The 20,863-nt window shown below is 36.6% G+C and overlaps 1 protein-coding gene across 5 annotated transcripts in view; it reads left to right on the top strand.

Moving 5' to 3' along the window:
• The window catches only part of LOC140451862 (insulin-like receptor), a 285,820-nt gene that overhangs the window by 216,019 nt on the left and 48,938 nt on the right, over positions 1 to 20,863 (top strand). For all 5 annotated transcript variants that reach the window (XM_072545775.1, XM_072545773.1, XM_072545772.1 and 2 more), the window contains one exon: positions 17,997 to 18,727. In XM_072545775.1, the coding sequence (XP_072401876.1) occupies positions 17,997 to 18,727 (731 nt within the window). The remainder of the gene's footprint in view (positions 1 to 17,996; positions 18,728 to 20,863) is intronic.

Below are 20,863 nucleotides of genomic sequence, written 5' to 3'. Positions count from 1 at the left end.
ATATCGAGAGGATAGGAGAGAGAAAGAACGGTTATAAGGTCTAGAGAGAGGCAGGAGACACGATATGAAGAGTTTACATTGGAAGTTTAATGTCCTTATAACGTCTTAAAAGCTATATGTTAGACAGTAACGTAAATATTAGTCAATAAACGGTTAGAAGGCGGTAGAATGTTGCTATTTTCAGTAATTAAAAGTTTGGGTCTATAAAACCAGCATGAGACGACTGGTATTTTATGGATATGAGACGTGATAAAATGAAATTTATTGATTACATTAGAATTTGAACGTATGTTACAATTATCATTATCAAAATACTTGTTGTTAAAATTGTTTTTCTTCGTGTTATCAACTCACATTTTTCTTAGTGAACAAAATATTTTGAACGTCTCATTTTACATTTAAAACATAATCTCATCACTGAATAATTACATAACTCAACATGCGTGGTTTCTCGAGCCGGTGTAATATGGGATTTACTTGAAACTTGAAACTGCTGACTTCGTGAACACATGTAGTTCGTTAAAACTGCCAACTGTCAATATAACGATAATCTTTGTTATGCGTCGAACCCTCGAACCAGTAATAAAAAAGTTGATAAAGCCATCAGAATATAAAATATGTAATACAAAATAAAAGTTGTAAACTGAATATTTTATATATGGGAAAAAACCATCATCAATTGTACTAAAAATTACATTTTTTTTTGTTTATGACATTTTAATTTCTAATCCGGAAATTATTTTCTGTAAATGTTGATTATGTGCCCATGACATGCGGTTACTTAATTAGTGTTGGTATATTCGTAATGATAACTTCTGTTTCCAGTATCGTTAACCAGATCTTGCTGCATTATATTGATGAGTTTGTGACACAATTTGATTCATTTAGTATGATAGGGGTCCTTTTTTAATTTCCTCTGCTTTCAATGAACTCCATTGCCCCAAACATGTTGGCATTTCATTTCTTTCATGGTTCACTTTGCCAAACTTTAACTCATAGTTAAATTTGATTTTTTTAATTAAACATTAATTCGTCATGTGGGAAAAAATATATGTGCTATTTTAATTGCCTATTCGTATAATTTGTAAAATTCTTATTAGAATTTTCTGAACCCTATACAGGTAGAAATTTTTTCTATGAACATAACGAACTAATTTTTTAAAAACATAAAACATTTACAACATGCATTTCTTTGCATATCTGGCATATTTTGCATAAATTGCATATTTTTACAAGAAATTGCATACATCTGCATATATTTTTATAAAAAAAAATGTATAAAGCCAATATTTTCTGAATGTATTGACCTTTTCTGGAAATTGGTCATTCGAATTCCCTGAGTAATAAAACCTGTTTCTCTGAATCATTTTGGGCATACCTGCTTCTTCTTCTTCTTCTTAGCCTTCTGTCGTCCATGTTTGGACATAGGCCTCTCCCAACTCCTTCCATCGGTCTCTATCCTGAGCAACATATTTCCAATTTGTTCCGGCTATTCTTTTAATGTCATCAACCCATCTCATCTGTGATCTTCCTCTTAGTCGTTTACTTTCGTAAGGTCTCCAATGTTGTCTTGTAGTATTCCAACGTTGGTCTTTTTGTCTAGCAGTGTGGCCCGCGAAGCTCCATTTAAGTTTGGCAATTTTTGTTGCTATGTCCTCGACTTTTGTTTTGGATCTTACCCAGTCGTTCTTCTTTTTATCTGACAGTCGTATACCTAACATTGCTCTTTCCATTGTTCTTTCTGTTGTGGCTAGTTTATTCATGTTTGCCTTAGTTAGGGTCCAGGTTTGACATCCATATGTCATGATAAGAAGGATGCATTGGTTGAACACTTTGCTCCTTAAGTATTTTGTGGTTCTTAAGTATCCAACTAAGTTTTCCAAATCCTGCCCATGCTAGTCTTGCTCTTCTAGTAATTTCCGCACTTTGGTTATCTTTGTCAAGTCTCAGGATTTGGCCTAGGTAGATATATTCCTGAATTTGTTCTATCTCACTGCCATTTATAGTTATACGTCTGGGGTTATCTGTGTTTGTCATTATTTTTGTTTTTTTCATATTCATTTTTAGACCGACGTATTGGGAGCTGGCTGCTAGTTCCCCCATCATAATTTGCAGTTCCTCGAATGTGCTCGCTATAATCACTACGTCGTCAGCGAATCTGAGGTGGTTTAACTTGTTTCCATTAACGTTAATGCCATAGTGTGACCAATTTGTAGTTTTGAAGACGTCTTCTAGGGCTAGGTTGAAAAGCTTTGGCGATATTACGTCTCCTTGTCTCACTCCTCTCTTAATGGGGATGGGATTTGTATTTTCGTCTAGTTGTACGATCATAGTTGCGTTTTCATATATATTATGTATTAGTTGCCTATACCTCGAATCTATTCTACAATTATTAATAGCTTGTTCTATGGCCCACATCTCGATACTATCAAACGCCTTTTCATAGTCGACGAAGGCAAGAAATACGGGTAGTTGGTATTCATTTGCCTTCTCTATCAATGTTCTCACTGTCAGCAGATGGTCTGATGTACTATATCCTTTGCGGAAGCCAGCCTGTTCAACCGGTTCGTAATTGTCCATTTTGTAGGTTAATCGGTTGTTAATAATTCTCATAAATAGTTTGTATACTTGACTGAGCAACGATATAGGTCTATAATTCTGTAGATCACATTTGTCCCCTTTTTTGTGTAAGAGTATTACTAGACTCTCGTTCCAGTCTTTAGGGATCTTGCTATTATGGAGACATCTATTAAATAGCTCTGTTAGTACAGGGATTGTTAATGTCTTGCTTGTTTTCAAGAGCTCGGCAATTATACCGTCGTGTCCTGGAGCTTTATTATTTTTTAACTCTTTTAAAGCTCTTTCTATTTCGAATCCCTTTATATTTGGTAGTACTTCTGATCCCACGTTTTTTATTTTTCTTGTGACGTTCTCATTTGTTGTTTCATTAGGCTGGCCTTGCGAGCTGTACAAGGATGTGTAGAAGTCTTCGACAATATTTGTTATTTTATATTTGTCCTTCTCTACCTTATTATTGGCGTTTTTAATTACGTCTGCTACTGTGATAAAATATTTTAGGTAAACTGGTAAACAATTTAACAACCCTAATATGCAAACAAACAAACAAACATACATAAACACTTTTAGTGGGACGTGTTTTTCCGAAATTCAAAAGGGGCGGAAGTGTGGGTGAAGATTTTAGGAATAAGTAGCTGTTTTGAATCTCTATGCTATGAATATAGGGTAAGGTTTCCTAATTTAGAACACTTTTCAAATAACTATGGTCTTACACATGTTAATAAATATTTCAAAATTTTATCATAAAAATCATTTATTAATTACTGTTTATATTCAAAAAAATCACAAATAATAGATACATGGTAGTTTATAATATTTTATTTTTCAAATGAAAAAAATATTTTCAAAACAAAAGTCCAATTTGGGATACCGGCATTCTTAATTGGACCATTAACGCCCTAAATTGGACCGATGTTGAAACTTATATGAGAAACTTATTAAAAATACATATTAACATAACATAAACTAATTTTCAACGTTTTGTAACTGATAAATTTAACCAAAATGTAAAGATCCTGTGGCTAATAAATTATGTCTAAGGCCATCTCTTTCCTCTACACACACACACACAACCAAAATGTAAAAAATCTGTGTCATCGTTCTTTATAGGTAACAGCGAAATATCCTGAACTGAAATAGTATTTAGTTAAGTTGATGCTGCTCTCTTCGTTCGTTCTGCCAATGAAATATTATCTTCTTCAGAAGAAGATGCTTCCTATTGGAATTCATGGTTAGAGTTTGATGCACTGTCAAACATCATTGAAGCTGAAAAATAAGTTTATTTAAAAACATTTTCATCTATAGGCCAAATGCCACTAGCAAAAAAAGCGTTCTGTGCATTTCTCACTGTTGCAGCAAGCCCAAAAGTCTCTCCAATTATCCCGGAAACCTAAAACATTGATACAGTTCGACTCACGTTATTCCGCAACCATTTTAGGATGCATTGTCCATAATCCGAGAAAGGTTCTGACAGATCCAACATCCAACGGTTGAAGTCTGTGTGTTGGTAACTGCAATAACCTAATTCCATTATCCCTGGCAATTTGTAGCGCTTTTAGGTTTTTAATGTGTGCGCTGTGGCTGTCCAACCATAATAAAACAGGGGCCTTAGGACTCGGTTTAACTGTTTCAGTGAAATGATTAAGCCTTGTCACAAAAAGATCCAGTATCGCTAATAGTGACAATGCTGCCAGGCGGAGCACCTAATGAAAGTTCCTCTTGAAAACGTTTTGTCTTAAAAATTATCATGGGTGGTACAAACTGCCCTGCTGCACTAGCACAACAAACCACAGTAGTATTTACCCCCTCTTTCCACTAGAAATACTCACAATTTGATGTTTTCCCTTCTTCGCTAATATTTTCTGACATTGCCGTTGTACGGTTGAGCAGCCTGTCTCATCGACGTTGAATATACGTGTGGCGGTCAATTTTTCCTCTTCACAAATTTTTTGTAAAAGTTCATAGAATTTATAAACTCATGCTTTTCTAAATCCTGCAGCTCTTTCCATTGATGTTTTCTCCTCATTCCTCAATTCCTTATGACTCAGCCTGTATATATATATATATATATATATATATATATATATATATATATATATATATTATTTATTAACGACACATAAATATTTATCTAACTAATGAATCCATAATATTGTGAAATCAAAAAAGGAACAACGCGGTATACTAACGCGAATAATAAATTATCCAGTTTTATGACATTGTGGTTGCGTCAGTACATTAAATATAATTATAAACTTTTTATGTCATTTGTTAAAACTTTTTAGATTACTGCGAGTTTTCAAACTATATAATGAATGAAACTCTACGCAAAACTGAGCTGTAAATTTTATTCCAGAACAGAAAATCGAAGTAGTTTGAAAAGAGTACATTTAAATAATTTATTTTTATGGGTGTCTTCGTTCAGGTAAACGCTGCTGGGGTAAAAAAGTGTAGAAATTAAAAGTACCCCAGTTTATCTGTGAAAAAATCATAGATTTCACGTAAAAATCTTGTGCAGGTTTTTGAATGTTCTAAAAGGTGTATGATGGATAGCCGATGACAAATCCTTGAATACGTACACCTAATTAATGCTTTGTCTTTTTTTAAATAACCATAAATTTATTTTTTGCCTATAAAACGTTGATTATACGTTTTAGAGAAAAATGGTAAAAAAAAACCCTTATTTTTGCAGTAATTATAAATGTGACGCAGTTCTAACGTTCAAAACGTTGAACGTGAAGGATATGTCCAAGGCACTGCAAAACCGAACTGGCGATCCTGCAATCACAATTGAGCCGAAGAGCTCTCGCCAAAAAAGTTCTAGATCCACACCTGAAAAGCAGTCACCAACTTGTCGTGACAGACGTAGATCCTTCCATTTCCACCGAGGAAATAGCCATAATGTTAAGCGAGATAGACTTTCCTTTCAATTCACTTTATCGTATTATCTTGAACAAATACAATAAAACCACCAGGCTCGTTCGAATGTTCCTCGACTCAGAGGAGTACTACACAGATGCTTTGATGTACTGCACAGAGCACACCCGTCCGCTAAATATTGCAGCCGCTGCTGCTAGAACGGACACGAAATCTCCGAGTGTCAAAAAAGACAAGTGACTTGCCCTAATTGCGGTAGTGGTGAGCACAAAAGCGCCGATTGTCCTCAAATAAAAAACCCGAAATGCCCTAACTGCAAAGGTACACATGCAGCATGGTCACCACGCTGCCCAAAAAGGCAGGAGACCCCTTCCTCACACCAAGAGGCAAAACCTCTGATAGCTGAGAGAAGGATTCCGCCAGCAACACTCACATCAGACGTCAGGTTGTGGATATAGTTCACAACCACGTTATTGATGAATATACGTCCGGACAGAAGGAAAACAATAGCCAAATATTCCTCCTATCTATCTGGGAAAATGTTTGGGCACTCCATAGTGCCCACAGCAAGAAACAACAAGGTCGAAATGACCTTCGTCCCCCTACAGTAAGCCGTCACATTCGACTGTGTATTAGGTACAGTCAACTGTGCGGGAGTCAGTCGAAAAAGAGCACTCCTCAAAAATTTCCTATTCACACATAAAATACAAATCCTTGCCCTCACCGACACCCGCCTTAAAATCCCACCCAATTTTACGGCATACACAGTATATCATTTGTCCAAAAGCCAGACCAGTCATGGTAACGGTCTTTTGATCCACCAAAACATACCCACCTCTCCTCATATACCTCCTCCAAATATCCTTGACCAGCTCCGTGACATCGACTACCTGGCAGTTGACCTACATCTACCAAACAACATCAACATTACGATAATATCCTATTATAAGCATCCAAATACACCCCTTTCCTTACCCCTGATCGAGTACTTTTCTACACTCGACAAAGCGGTTGTAATGGGCGATCTGAATAGCAGACACACTCAATTTGGTGATACTTACATAAATATACCCGGCAGACAGCTCTCAGACCTTCTTCTGGAGCTGCCCATCTCTAGAATCACCAATAACGAGGTCACGTTTTTCAACCACCGTGGAATGTCCATTGTCGACCATATCTTTTGCACGAATAGTTTGCTAGATAGGTTCGACGATGAATGCTTCATTGGTGATTCAGTAACCTCTGACCAACTCTCACTTCTAGTCAAAACTGACTTAAACTCTCCTCTCCCTACAAGATCTGTTATTTACAGGATAAATTATCGTAAAGCAAATTGGGAACTTTTCCAAGAATATATCAATCAAAACCTCCCAGAGTTAGGCAATATGTCAACACATAACAAAGTTGACACAGGGATTTCCAAAATTGAGAAATTTCTTCAAGAAGCCTTATCCCTGGCAATCCTAAAAACACGAATTGTGCCATATACTCCAACTCTACCACCTAAAATCATCGCAGTAATTAAATCCAAGCGCAAAATGATCAGAGAGTATAAAAGATTCAGAGATCCCCTCATCAAAACATAGTATAACAGGCTCTTGGCGGTTATAAGGTTGGAAGTGAGCAGGCTAAAACAACTGCAGTGGTGGCGTACCACGGCCGACCTTAATTACCGAGAGGGTGCTACATTCTGGCAAAAACTTAAAGTTCTAACGAAACAAAGAAGGCCGCCCTCGTTTCCCCTAATAACCCAAACTTCAGCGAAAGATCCAAAAGAGAGACCGAGCGGAGAGTGGAAGATATATTCTACTACCCTCAGGCACATTTGGGACCTCATCCTCACCAGATGATGGCCCCTGTGAGTCCTGTGACTGAGGACACCGTCAGGCAGTTGTGTAATATTGGAAAAAACACACTCCTGGCCCTGATGGCGTCAACAGACGATGTCTCAAAAATCTTCCAGAGAATATTATCCCGTCGCTCACCAATATAATCAATGCATCTCTTACGCTGAGCTACGTCCCAATTCCATGGAAAGTGGCCAGCACAGTCATGATTCCCAAACAAGGGAAAACCCTCACCAACCCTGAATCGTACAGACCTATTTCATTATTGAGCACCCTAGGTAAAGTCTACGAGAGGATCCTTAGGACAGACTCGTAGAATTCCTAGACGCTCATCTAGCCATTCCACACTACCAATTCGGATGCAGGGCTGGACATGCCACTCAAAATGCATTGGTTGAAGCAACAACTTTCATCTCACGATCACTTAACGAAAGGAACCACGTCTTGGGCATATTCCTAGACGTCCAGAAGGCATTTGATCAGGTCTGGCACATATGCCTGGTCGAAAAACTCCACCATTCTGGACTGCCCACTCCTTTCGTTAAAATAATAAATTCCTATCTCTCTAATCGGGCGATCAGGATCAAAGTCGGCAACACCCTATCCACCCCCTTCACTCCACTAGCTGGAGTGCCCCAGGGCTCAATTCTTGCTCCAATATTATACACAGTCTACAATAGTGACATTCCCCGCCCACAGCATAGATCGGAGACCCTTCTTTTGTACACTGATGACACTGCTCTCCTCACGTCAGGACCACATAGAAAGCGTGGACAATTGTCTGTATTCGAAAGAGCCCAAAATTTCCTAGACAGAGTCATTAGGTGGTACAATAAATGGAGAGTGACCATAAATACCTCCAAAACTCAACTAATTCTTTTCAAAATGAACATTAGATTTTCCAGTCATACCATTATCTACGGTCAGATAAATATTTAAAATCCTAATTCGGAATAAATTAACGTTTATGCATTTTAAGCATTTTTTTTGTATAAATATGCAAAATCGCCAGATATTTGCATAAAATACGTATATAAAGCCTAGTCATCAGCTACCCCTCATATAACTTGTAGAACCTTCAAAAACCTGCATAAGGTTTTTTCAGCTATCTTTTTGGGATTCTTTACTGGCCTATTTAAGCTATTAACAAAACATTATTGCAGAAAAACTGAACAGTGGTCTAAAAAAATTTATGTTAACTTTGAAAAGTTTCGTTTTGTTAAGTAAAAGGTATTTTCTGAATATAAATGTACGCTCTTGGATAACAGGAGGAAATTTGAATTTGAACAGTTAATGCATCACGTGATGATTAAATTCAACCGAAACCTATTAACACTTTTTAGATTTTAGTTTAGTTTTTTGTACAATTTTTGGCTTGATTTTAAAATAGATATGTTTTTTATTATGCTGCTAATATATTTCTAAAATATTTTTAATAGTAATTTGAGTAGTTCTGTTGTATATATGTATAAATATGCATATTGAAGTGCAGATTTTCATGTTTTTCAATGCATTGTGATGTGAGATTCTCGCTACATTAGCCCAACTGATTGTCCATGTTTACTTCTCCCAAAAGAAAGACGGATTATAATTTTTAATTTATTACATAACTCAACACCTGTACAATTGACCCAGGTTGGGTCACTGCTACATTATAACTATGTCTTTATACCACAGCATATTTTATTTAAGTTTAAATGCATAATTATCCCAAACCTACTGATGAGATTTATTTTAAAATAAAATTCCCTATAGAATTTCTGCGAACAATGATATGTTTGTTGAAAATATCTATGAAATTCAAAACAAGGTCGATTTTTTACGAATATTTATGCGAACCGATTTATATTATAGAAAGAACAGAAATGTTTACTAATATAACATATTATACCTTAAATATATTTTAGCACGGCTATGAAATTACTTTATGTGCTTGATTTATTACTCTGCATAATTCTTTTACAGATTTTAATGTAAAATTATCATGCTTCTGAGGAAGCTGTTGTTTCAGCGCAACATTTGATTGATTCTTTCTAAAGAGCGAACGTATGAAAACAAAGAGTCAATTTGTGGCTCTAAGCAACGCTATAAAAAACTGTTTTACTGCCTAATACCCACATTTATTAAATACATCTTCTGAATCACAGGAAGTAATAAAAATAAAAGATAATACTGATTTCTTGTCTTAATGAACATCTTCATTGGCATTAGGTTTATTATCGGTTTGTAATTTGCGTAGGGGTTCGTAAGTATTCTTGAAGTAGAATAATGTTGATCTTTCCTCGATAATTTGCTTTTTTTATACAATTTACAATTTTTCATGCGTTTTATAACTCCCTTATTTGTATTGTGCATTCTTTCTTTTGCAGTTGACATTCTCATTCTTCAAAATAGTTCGTTTAATTTTGAGTAGCAAATTTTTTTCTGAGATAGGTTTCCACCATATTTTATACTGTGAAAAAAGCTTCGGTGACAGCGAAGTTCTCACAGAATACTCGCGCGCAGGACCGTTCGATCTGTGGTTCGATTCAGGTCGAAGAAGAATTTGACCGAGACAAGAATGTCTGTCCCCTTTCTCCTGTATCTGTAAAGTCATCGGTTGGTTGTAGCGCACTTTTTGATTATATTCGCAATAACCTGAATTTCACTGAACACATATTTTCATTCAGACTGTTCTGTTATTTAAGAGCGGTGTCAGGGTCGGCGCGTATTTTGTTTGAGTGGGATAATTTGAGACTTGACATATTAAAACATCTTTAACAGTATTAACCAACAACGTAAGTAAAATATATTTCCGAATTTGCGCTGTTTTGGATTAGTGATGAAAACTTTGACTTAAACGGTCCGCTTTGCTGAGAAAGTTAATACCTAATTCTCCCAATACTTGAAGCACTGTCGAAGACAAGCAAAAATGCGGTTATTACTGATAATGCTTCTTTATTAACTAATGCTTTAAATAGATTAGTTGTGGAGAACCATTTCCTCAGGTTTTTTAACCATGATATTCGTCTTCTCCCAATTCCTCGCTTTCCGAATACTTTGCCTTGAAGGATTATTTTCAGTAATCTGTATTTAGTGCCGTTTCTCATTATATGTCCTAGATATTCTAACTTTCTCCTTTTAATGGTATACATCACCTCTCTTTATTGCCCCATTCTTTGTAGTAGTCTCTTTGGTTATCTTGTCCGTCCATGATATCTTTAGGATTCTTCTGTATAGCCACATCTCGAAGGCTTCCAGTTTTTTCACCATCGCTTCAGTGAGTGTCCAGGAGTAGTATAATATCGAGAAGATGTAACATCTTAGGAGCCTTACTTTTATCTCCAGATTAAGGTTGTGGCTTTTAAAGAGTTTGGCCATGTTGTTGAATGCACTCATAGCCTTCTGCATTCTACATTTTACTTCTTGTGAGTGATCCCATTGTTCGTTTACTATTGTTCCAAGATAGGTAAACTGTTTTACTCGGTTCACTGGTGTATTCTGGATAAGCAGTTGGTAATTTTATTTTGGCTGATGACCATAAATTTAGTTTTTGATATGTTTACTTGTAGTCCAAATCTTTCACTTACTTCATTAACTTTGTTTATTAGTTGATGTAAACTGTCTGCAAAAATAACGATGTCATCTGCATAGCGGATGTTGTTAGGCATTCTCCATTTAAAAGGATTCCATGTTTGCAATTTTCCAAGGCTTCACTAAATAGTTCCTCTGAATATATGTTGAATAATATAGGTGAAAGTATACATCCTTGTCTAACGCCTCGCAGAATCTGGATCGCTTCCGTCGGTTTATCTCCAAAATTTGTTCTTATTATGGCTGATTGGTTCCAGTATACATTTTGTATTATACTCCGGTCTTTATCATTTATTTGGGCTTTTGTTAAAACATCTATCATTTTTCGGTTTTGAACTGTGTCAAATGCTTTTTGGTAGTCCACAAAGCAGGTGTAGATATCGCAAGTCATATCTCTGCATCTTTGGGATAATACCTGTAGACTAAACAGTGCATCTCTCGCTACGCCTTTCATGAATCAAAACTGTGTGTCTTGTATTCTCTCTTCGCATAGCTTGTATATTCTGCGATGTATAATTTTAAGAAAAAGTTTTATTGTACGGCTCATTAGACTTATTACCCTATATTCTCCGCACTTTTCGCTCCGTGTTTCTTTAGTAACGTAATAAATTCTGAAACTAGCCAATCTTTTGGAATATTGCCTGTGTCATAGATATTATTGAAGATTTTACATAGTATTCTTAAAGATTCGTCATCAAGAAGTTTAAGAAATTCAGACTGTACTCCGTCTGGTACTTTAGTGATATTATGGCTGCTCTTATTTTGTAAAATGTGTTTAGCACGATTAAGTCATTTTCAGCTGCAAAGATAAAGATACTCATTGTTTCTCCTCAATGATTTCTCTCTCCTAATCCATTAGGACCAATATGTTGCCCTTCTTTTCCGTTACCTATTTTAGCATTGAAATCTCCCATGACTATAAGGAGTTCATGTCTCGGTATATTGCTTATAAGGTTGCTTATTTGTTTATAAAATTCCTAAACAACTATGACCAAACTCAACCACTGTATACACCAAAACAAATTCCCTCATATGACTTATCCTCCGACATGAAATCCATCATCCATTTAGTATCCATGACCCTATTTAACGTCTTCCCTGAAAAGATAAGCGTGACCATCCGTACAATCAACCAAATTTCCAATGCCCTATACGGATACGCCATAACCACTTCCCATTTCAGCAACCGAATTAATCAAACCTTCACCCAACTCCGTAACTAAACACATACACACCTATACAAACAAACAGAAATACATACACTTACTAATTCACACAACACTTTATCAACAAGCTCACACTATCAATCATAAACATTTAATTCACCCAACATATCATTTAACTACACACACACTACACAAGTGAGCACCACACATACTCCTTCAGAGTCGATTAATTTACAACAAGGACAGGGGGAGATTGGTTTTCTGTGGTTTCCCAATCTCATTGCACAATGATACCTGATCCTAGGTGAGGACACAGCCACAGCTATCCTCCACGCGATTTCCAAACAACCTTAAAAAAAGGCCAAACGTTCTGAAAGGAACCGTTTTTTCCATGGAACTTGTACTTAGTGACGGGCTTGGATCCAGACGGCAGACAGCAGCTTCAGCGGCCCCACCAGTTTCTTCTTCTCGTCGGTCGTGGATGCGATTCTTGTGACACTCCTGCCTTTAGCGGCGGCACCCAGTCTTAGTCCTCACATGAACCCACCATGCTGAAAAGCACCATTTATTATTTACGTATTAACCACCCTTGAAGAAGCACAAAGCTTAAACAAGGTTAAAACGTTCAGTCAGTTTATAAAATTCTGATATATTTCCTCATCAATGTGGTCTGTTGTGGGTGCATAGACTTATATAACGTTAGTGTTCATCGGTGACGTATTTATTTGTAACAAGAGGATTCTATCGTTCACTAGTATGAAGTTGTTGACATGTTTGGCTATACTTTTATGTGTGATAATTCCGACTCCATTTTCATATTTAGTGCGATTTACATTAATTTAGAGAACTGTACAATAATTATTAGTGCAAAGATAGAAGAAAATTGCAGATTATATTGTTTCTAAATTGTACTCTCATCCTGCCAAATCCTTTTATTCCACCTTTAGCAAAAATCCACGTTTCCTCTAAATAAACAAATAAAGCGTGTTCATTTTTAAAATTAGTATAGTTTTTTAAAAATTCTTTTGTAAACGACATTCTAGATCTATCACACAAGGCATGTCTTCCATTTTGGACCTAGACCCAATCTGTTTTAAAACTCCCCAGAGATTTGTTCTTTCGTTCCACGTGTTTTATATATAATGTTTCGATTTTCAAACTTGCCATCGTCAGGAAGATCTTTAGACTCGGGCGTAGTTTAGGTTTATACAGTGTGTGCACCTTAAATATTACTTGATTTATATCTAAAACACATCTCACCATTTTCGCTATCAATACACTAACAAAGTCTGTCCAATTACAAGTACAGTAGAACATCTTTATCTGAAACCGCGAAAAAGAGAAGCGATGGAGAGGCTAATTTATGCAGGTTGCCTAAACGATTATTAGTTTGGTGATTTGTTTTTGAAATGTAAAATTAGGTAATTGATAAAATATGTTATTAGGTGAAGTATTCGTCATAATTATTAAATTTAACAGAAGTATATTAACGTAGAAAGCTAATAATAAGCTATGTAGGTAAAATAAATTGTTTTCAACGGTAGTGGTAAAAACTTCCCTTAAAGCTGTCCGAACCATTCCAATAGGGTTTAAATTGGGATGGTATGGTGGGAGTCTAAATACGTCATGTCCTTGTGCTCGTATAATTTTATCGATTGCATATTTTACATGACGAGGTTTATGCAATTTTATTATGTTATACTGATCAGGCTTTAACATAGAAGCAATATACGGAATATTTTTTCTTCGATGAAGATGTGGGACATTTATCTTCCTGTGTATTATGGTATGATGCATTATCCAACACTATTACACTATTTGGAGGCAAGTTACCAGCGACTGGTAAAGAAGCTTCTGTACCAGTCGCTCTAATGAATCCTGGTAGGATGAAATACGTTTAAGCTAATATACAGAGGCACAATACGTGAAATCAAATCTTAACTGTCTTTTCTGTTATTTCGGTTTACTCTTTATGAGTACAAGAAACCAGTTCACCAAGGATCTTTGCTTAGATGAGGAGATATATTGTGGAATGCATCTTTTAGTTTAGAATAAATGAACTGATATAGCATAGCATTTGTTATTGTTAGAATTATTGATACCAAAAGAACGTTATAAAAAAATCAGAGTTAAATCTAAAATTAACGTAAATATACAGTTTAAAATTTTTAAAATTCAGTAAAAAAAGTTTTTTTTATTTATTTCCAAAATACAAAACCTAAAAATATAACAAGTTTTTTAAAACGAGAGTCTTTTCATTATTATACTTGTAATTTGTCAGAATATTAATTGCACAACACAACAATTAACAAGGAATCACTTAAAATACTTAAAATAGTGCATTTTCTCATTCTTTCGCAATTCTTGTCGATTACAATGTTTTTCTATGGTTATTATATGTGTGTGTAAAAAAAAGATAGAAACGATAAAATATTGTGTTATAAATTTGTCTTTTATCATTTTAGTTTAGTTTATTTTGTTTATGCCCAGAATATTCATTAAAATATGCGCTAAATGGTACACTTTGTCTCATTAATATAATAATATTTGCGTTGTTGAAAATGCATTAAAGATAAACATATGGTGTTTCACCAATTTTATCGAAAAGATCAGAGACCATTCAAAATACACGATATCAATTTAATTTTGTTACAGAATTAATATTTACATATGATCCCTACTACATTATTAAGTGCATAATAATTTGCATGTCTCAATTATCTTATACAGGGTTCTGTCATTAATGTATATTGTTCTGAGTGTTGTGCATTAATTTTTTTGTTTTATGGACCTACTAACTGTGGTTTTCTTAATTTGTGTAGTTAATTCATACCTTTACCCTAGTCTATCTGTGAAAAAATCATCGATTTGACGTAAAAAATCTTATACACAGGTTTTTGAAGGTTCTAAAAGCTGTATGAGGGATAGCTGGTTACAAATCCTTGAAGACTTACAACTGATTTTGTTTTGTTTTTTTAAACCATTATTTTAGAGAAAAATGGTTCAATTAATAGTTTTTGCACTCTCTGAATAAATGGTTTTAAAATAAATTTTAAAACTAATCTTTTTGTACTTTAAAAGAAGAATTAATAATAATTATTATATATTTATATAAATATTATACATTAATAAATAAAATTTAAATATTTTTTACGAAATAATAGTAAAATTCAACTTTTTTTGGAAACATTTAACTAATTGATTTTTCAGGGATTTTCCGATTATTTCGGGAGGTGAAAATAGCACAGTTTTTGTTATAGAATCCAACTTTTATCAGTTATTATACTTAAATGTTTATAAGCTAAAAATTCAGCCCCTTTTGAAACGGTTTTTTAATAGCAATTTTGATAAAATAATGTTGAGTTTTTTTTTTCTAATTAATTAGCCCCACTTCTGCATTGAAGTGACATGACAAAGCAGAGTTGCCAACTGACAGATCATCATCATTTGGCTCTACAACTCTATGTGAGTCTTGGCCGCGTTTACTATTTCCCTCCATTGTTGTCGGTCCTGAGCAGCTATTTTCCATTGCTGCATTCCCACTTTGCGTAGATCACTGGCTACTGCGTCCTTCCATCTCTTTATTGGGCGACCAACTGACCATCTGCCATCGGGCCTTTCCCAGAATGTGGCGTTCAGGAGTCTTTCGTCACTCGATCTTAGTATGTGACCCGCCCATCTTATTCGGTTCGCTTTAATGTAGCGTACTGTGTTTTCATCTCCATATACTGTCTGGAGTTCATCATTGTGTCTTCTTCCCCATTCTCCTGTTGTCTCTTCTCTGCAAGGCCCATAGATAGTCCGCAGAATCTTCCTTTCCAGTACCAGTAATTTTGTTGTTTCCCGCTGGTTCAGAGTCCATGTCTCGTTTCCATACGTTATTGTGGGACGAATTATTGTCTTGTACACTCTTATTTTTGCTGGTATTGAGAGTATTTTTGATTTAAGTACGGTCATTAATGAGTAATATGCCCTGTTTCCTGTAATGATCCTGGCTGTCACGTCCTTTTCATATTTATTTTCAGATGTTATGATCGCTCCCAGTTACTTGAATTCTTTGACGACTTCAAAGTTGTATTCATTGATTGTTACGTTTTGTCTAACCCTTGGTCTTGGGTTCTTCGTAACCACCATGTACTTGGTCTTGTCCTCGTTGACCTTCAGACCAACTTCCTAGGCTCCGTTTTCAAATAGGGTGAAAACTTCTTTTGCATCTCTGGTAGATTGTGCAATTGTGTCCACGTCATCCGCAAATGCCAATAGTATTTTTGATCCTTGGGCGGCAAATCCATTTGTCAGTTGTGTGTGCTTTCCTTACCGCATGTTCCAGTGCAAAATTAAATAGTAGGGGGGCGAGAGGATCTCCTTGTCTAAGCCCAGTGTCAATGAGGAATTCCTCCGACGTGGTGCTGCCAATTCTGATCCGTGCGGAAGCGTTCTCTGTGCTCACCTGTGCTAATCGTACCAGCTTTCCAGGTACTCCCATTTCTACCATGGTCTCCTACAATGCTTCTCTGCTAACAGAATCGTAAGCTTGTTTAAAGTCCACGAAGATTCGGGTGTACATCGCGGTTGAATTCCCAGTTTTTTTCCAACACCTGGCATAGGACGAATATCTGGTCTATGGTCGACCTTCCCAGTCTGAATCCGCTTTGATAGTCGCCTATTATTTCCTCTGCGTATGGAGTTAGCCTTCTAGATAGTATTTTGGATATAATTTTGTACGTTGTATTGATTAACGATATTCCTCTATAGTTCCGACATATTTGTTTGTCTCCCTTCTTGTGGATAGGTACTATATGGCTTTCATGCCAGTGTTTCGGTATTTCTTCTCTTTCCCAGACTTCTCTTATAAGATGATATATCTCAAGGTGGAGTTTTTCTCCCCCTTTTTTTAGTAGTTCTGCCTGTATGCCGTCTGGGCCTGGGTCTTTATGGTTTTTTAGGGACGAAATTGCGGACTTTACTTCAGCTAGTGTGGGCCCTGGTATTTCAGGTTCGGCTAACTGGTACTGTCTGTGTTGCCTTGTCGTTGTGGGTTTTTCTATATTTAGGAATTGCTCAAAATACTTGCTCTATTGGAGGCTTTTCTCCTCGTTGTCTGTGAGCAATTGTCTTGCATCGTCTTTTATAAATCTTGGGCTGTTGGTCGTGTTGCCCTTCATTGTTTTTAGGTCCTTATAAAACTGTCTAGACTGACCGGTTCTATGTTATTCCTCCAGTGTATTCGCGCTTCTAAGTACTGTTTCTTTTTTCTTTTCAAAAGTTTTCTCGTTTGAGGTCTTACTCTGTTGTAGTCTTCCCTGTTCTCATCTGTAGGGCGTGTTAGTAACTCTAGCCTCTTGATTGGTTTCTGATGCAAGCTTTGTTCGCACTCCTGGTCAAACCACTGGTTTTTCTTCTTTTTATTCCTTTCTTTTCCTTTAGTTTCCGCTGCGATACTTTCTATGGCGTTCGTTATATTTTGCCATTTTTGGTCTATGGTCAATTCTGGCATTGATGTTTCTTCTTCTTCCAGTGTCTGCAATTGATTTGGATCAGTGCCTGATATTGGCGTTCATTATCAGGTAAATCGAGCCTTGAAATGTCCCATTTGTTTCCTGTTGGCGTTGCTTTGGCTGTCTCGTTTTTAGCCTTGTTCTCTTGTTCTCTAACTGACAGATACTTTGTCTATTGAAGTGAAGCATAGAAATTTAAATACATTCTATCTCATAGAACATAATGGAGTCTTAATAAAGGAATTAGAATAATAAGTGAAAATTTAAAGTTGATTAAAGAGTTGAGCGCCAACTATTTTTAGAATGAATTTAAAGAAATTATTTATTATTTAAAGCAAAATAACAAACATGTGACGTTTATAACGTTAGAATATATATACATCTTTAAATGCATGTAATATCTATTTCATTTGAAAACTGTTGAAATTCAAAATATTGACATATATTTTTTGTTTCAGTTTGTGCAAGCATGGATATTAAAAATTCACTGGAATCATTCAAGAAGCTAAAAGATTGTGAAGTGATAGAAGGTTTTCTTTCTATTCTTCTATTCGATAATGTAAACGAGACTGAACTGGCGAAGATGAGTTTCCCGCGTTTGACTGAAATAACAGACTATTTATTATTATATAGAGTAATTGGTCTTCGTAGTGTAGGACAGCTATTCCCTAACTTAGCCGTAATCCGCGGTCAGCAGACATTTTTCGATCGTGCATTTGTGATATTTGAAATACCCACTTTGCAAGAAATTGGATTACACTCCCTTACCGACATTTCCCACGGTGATGTGCAAATCGACAAGAATCCGTCGTTGTGTTTCGTTCATACGATAGATTGGAAAAGGATTATCAAAGACAATTCCTCAAAAGTAAATTTAAATAGTTTAAAGCCCGATAACGAGTGTCCCGTGTGTCCCGTGAGTGTCGGAACCGGGAACGATACTGTGAAGTGTCCAGTAATGATCGATAATGAAGGAAAAGAGAAGCACTTGTGCTGGAACAAGAACCACTGCCAAAAAGTTTGTCCAGACAAATGCAAACACTGCAACAACAAGCTTGAGTGCTGCGACGAATCCTGCTTTGCTTGCCGAAACGACAACCCAAAAATTTGTACTGTTTGTCCTCATTACACCTATGGACATGGCTTACAGAAGACTTGTAGGCAGGACTGTCCGCGTGGATTGTATAAGGTAAGTGAAGAGATAGATTCCAATAAAGCCATATGCATGCCAATGAAGGGTAATCAAATCGAAATACCCCAATTCGAAAATCTTAATAAACATGAAGCGTTTTGGTTAAAACGTAGGTGCACCTTACTAAATTATACTTACTTACTTACTTACTAGCCAACGCCCACCCTTGGCATGTTAGCCATTTGGTGGCGCGCTGACCAGTATAGACGAGCCGTTTCTCGTAGGCGATCTTCATCCTCCTCGGGTGGGTCTGTTTTCAGGGCTGGGCACTCTGGAAGGTGAGCAGCATCCATCTGGGGCTGATCACATAGCGGACAGTTGTCATTTTCGCGGACGCCGATGCGATGTAGATGGGAGGCCAGGTAGTCATGCCCCGTAGTTGTTCTGAACACGGCTACACTAATGGGTCTCGGCAAGTTGCGAGGGATTGGTGACTCTATTAGGTGGGCCCAAGATTTTCCAGCACCGGCTTGTATTTGCTGCTCTTTTATCTTCGCTTTGATTCCTCTTCTAATGGTGGACTTTGCTGATGTGTACGATTGGAAGCTAGGGGGCTGTGGAAGAGTAGTGCCTTCTTTTGCAAGTTCAGCCGCCGCTTCATTTCCTTCAACACCGACATGACTAGGGATCCATTGTAGAGTAATCAGCCACCCTTTTTCCATCAAGTTCGATAGTTGGACGCGGCAAGATATTGTTTTGGCACAGTCGGTGTATCGATTTGTCGACAGGGCGAGGATTGCGGCTTGGCAGTCGATGAAAAAGGCAACTTTTTGGGGGTGTTGGAAATTCTCAAGATTTTTTGCAGCTTCGTGTATAGCAGCAATTTCGCCGTCGTAGTTGGTGAGAGGGGCACCCACAGCTATAGAGCCTTTGGAGAACGTTGAGACGTATCCTGCTCCTGTTCTTCCCGAGTCCGGCATCGAGGATCCATCGCAGTATATGTGGATCCACTCATGTGCTGGGTACTTGGTGTGTATCGTCTCTAGGGCGGCTTTCCTTAGGGCAATGTCTGACGATAAGTGCTTCGGGTCGTTATGGTTTTCAAGCAGTAATTCTGTGTTTGGTAGACAGCGGGCCAGTGTGGTTTGCGCTGGGAAGGGGGCGGCTTCCGACAGGACAATGTGGTATTTTTCCATGATTTGGTTTGCTACTGTAAGCGGAGTGGTTTGTGTTTTAAGACGTGAGGCTGCTTGTCTATATTCGTCCCATTTTTGTGGAAGTATTCGTCTTTGCCTTTCCCAGAAGGTTAACGCGTGTTGCTCTCTGCGGCATTGTATTGGTTCAATACCGGTCTGGGCTTCCATTGATGTAATCGGTGTTGATTTTGGAGCACCGGTGATGACGCGAAGGGCAGTGTTCTGGGCGACTTCAAGCTTGGAGGTGGTGTTTGTACTCGCAGTTATTGTAGCTTCACTCCCATATTCTAATATCGGTCGGACATAGGTTTTGTATGTTGCTACCAGGACATCTTGCGTGGCGCCCCACTTTGTTGCTGTGAGACGTTTGAGCAGTCGACATCTCTTTGTGGCTTTCTCTGCAATGTTGTCGATTTGAGGTTTCCACGTCATTTTCTTATCTTACCTTACTAAATTATTATCTTAGGAAATTAAGTTAGATTTTTACTCTACAAAACTATATAGACGGGTTTGACAGTTGAAATGTGTAGTATGAGATATTATAAAAAACTCTTATGTAGGGATTCATCAATTTTTGAGTGGAAATATGTTTAAATAAACAATCAAAACGCCAATGTTAAAATAATTTTTCACAAAAGTGAAAAACAAGTGTTTATTCATTCAATGTAACATTTGTACAAAATATTGTACTGTATTGGAACTCCTTTACAAACACTCTGTACAATAATTTCATGTTTTAATTATTCCAATACATAGAAGCAACAATTATAAACGAGCAGGCAAAACATATTGATAGAAAATTTTGTAATAAGGTGTAATTAATTAAATTCAAGGATACTGCGTTTGCGGTAAAACGCAAATACATTGAAAAATATTAAAGTTAGATATAGGAAATTTTTAACGAAGTTACAGTGTTTTTTCTTGTAAATGGTGCATATAAACTTAGATTACAGAATAAAGATTTCATATTTTGGTTAACAGTTTTTTATAAAACCAT

This window comes from Diabrotica undecimpunctata, chromosome 10, assembly GCF_040954645.1.
Source record: "Diabrotica undecimpunctata isolate CICGRU chromosome 10, icDiaUnde3, whole genome shotgun sequence".
Lineage (NCBI taxonomy): Eukaryota > Metazoa > Arthropoda > Insecta > Coleoptera > Chrysomelidae > Diabrotica > Diabrotica undecimpunctata.
The sequence above is the reverse complement of the archived record's forward strand: the minus strand, read 5'-3'. Positions and strand labels throughout refer to the sequence as shown.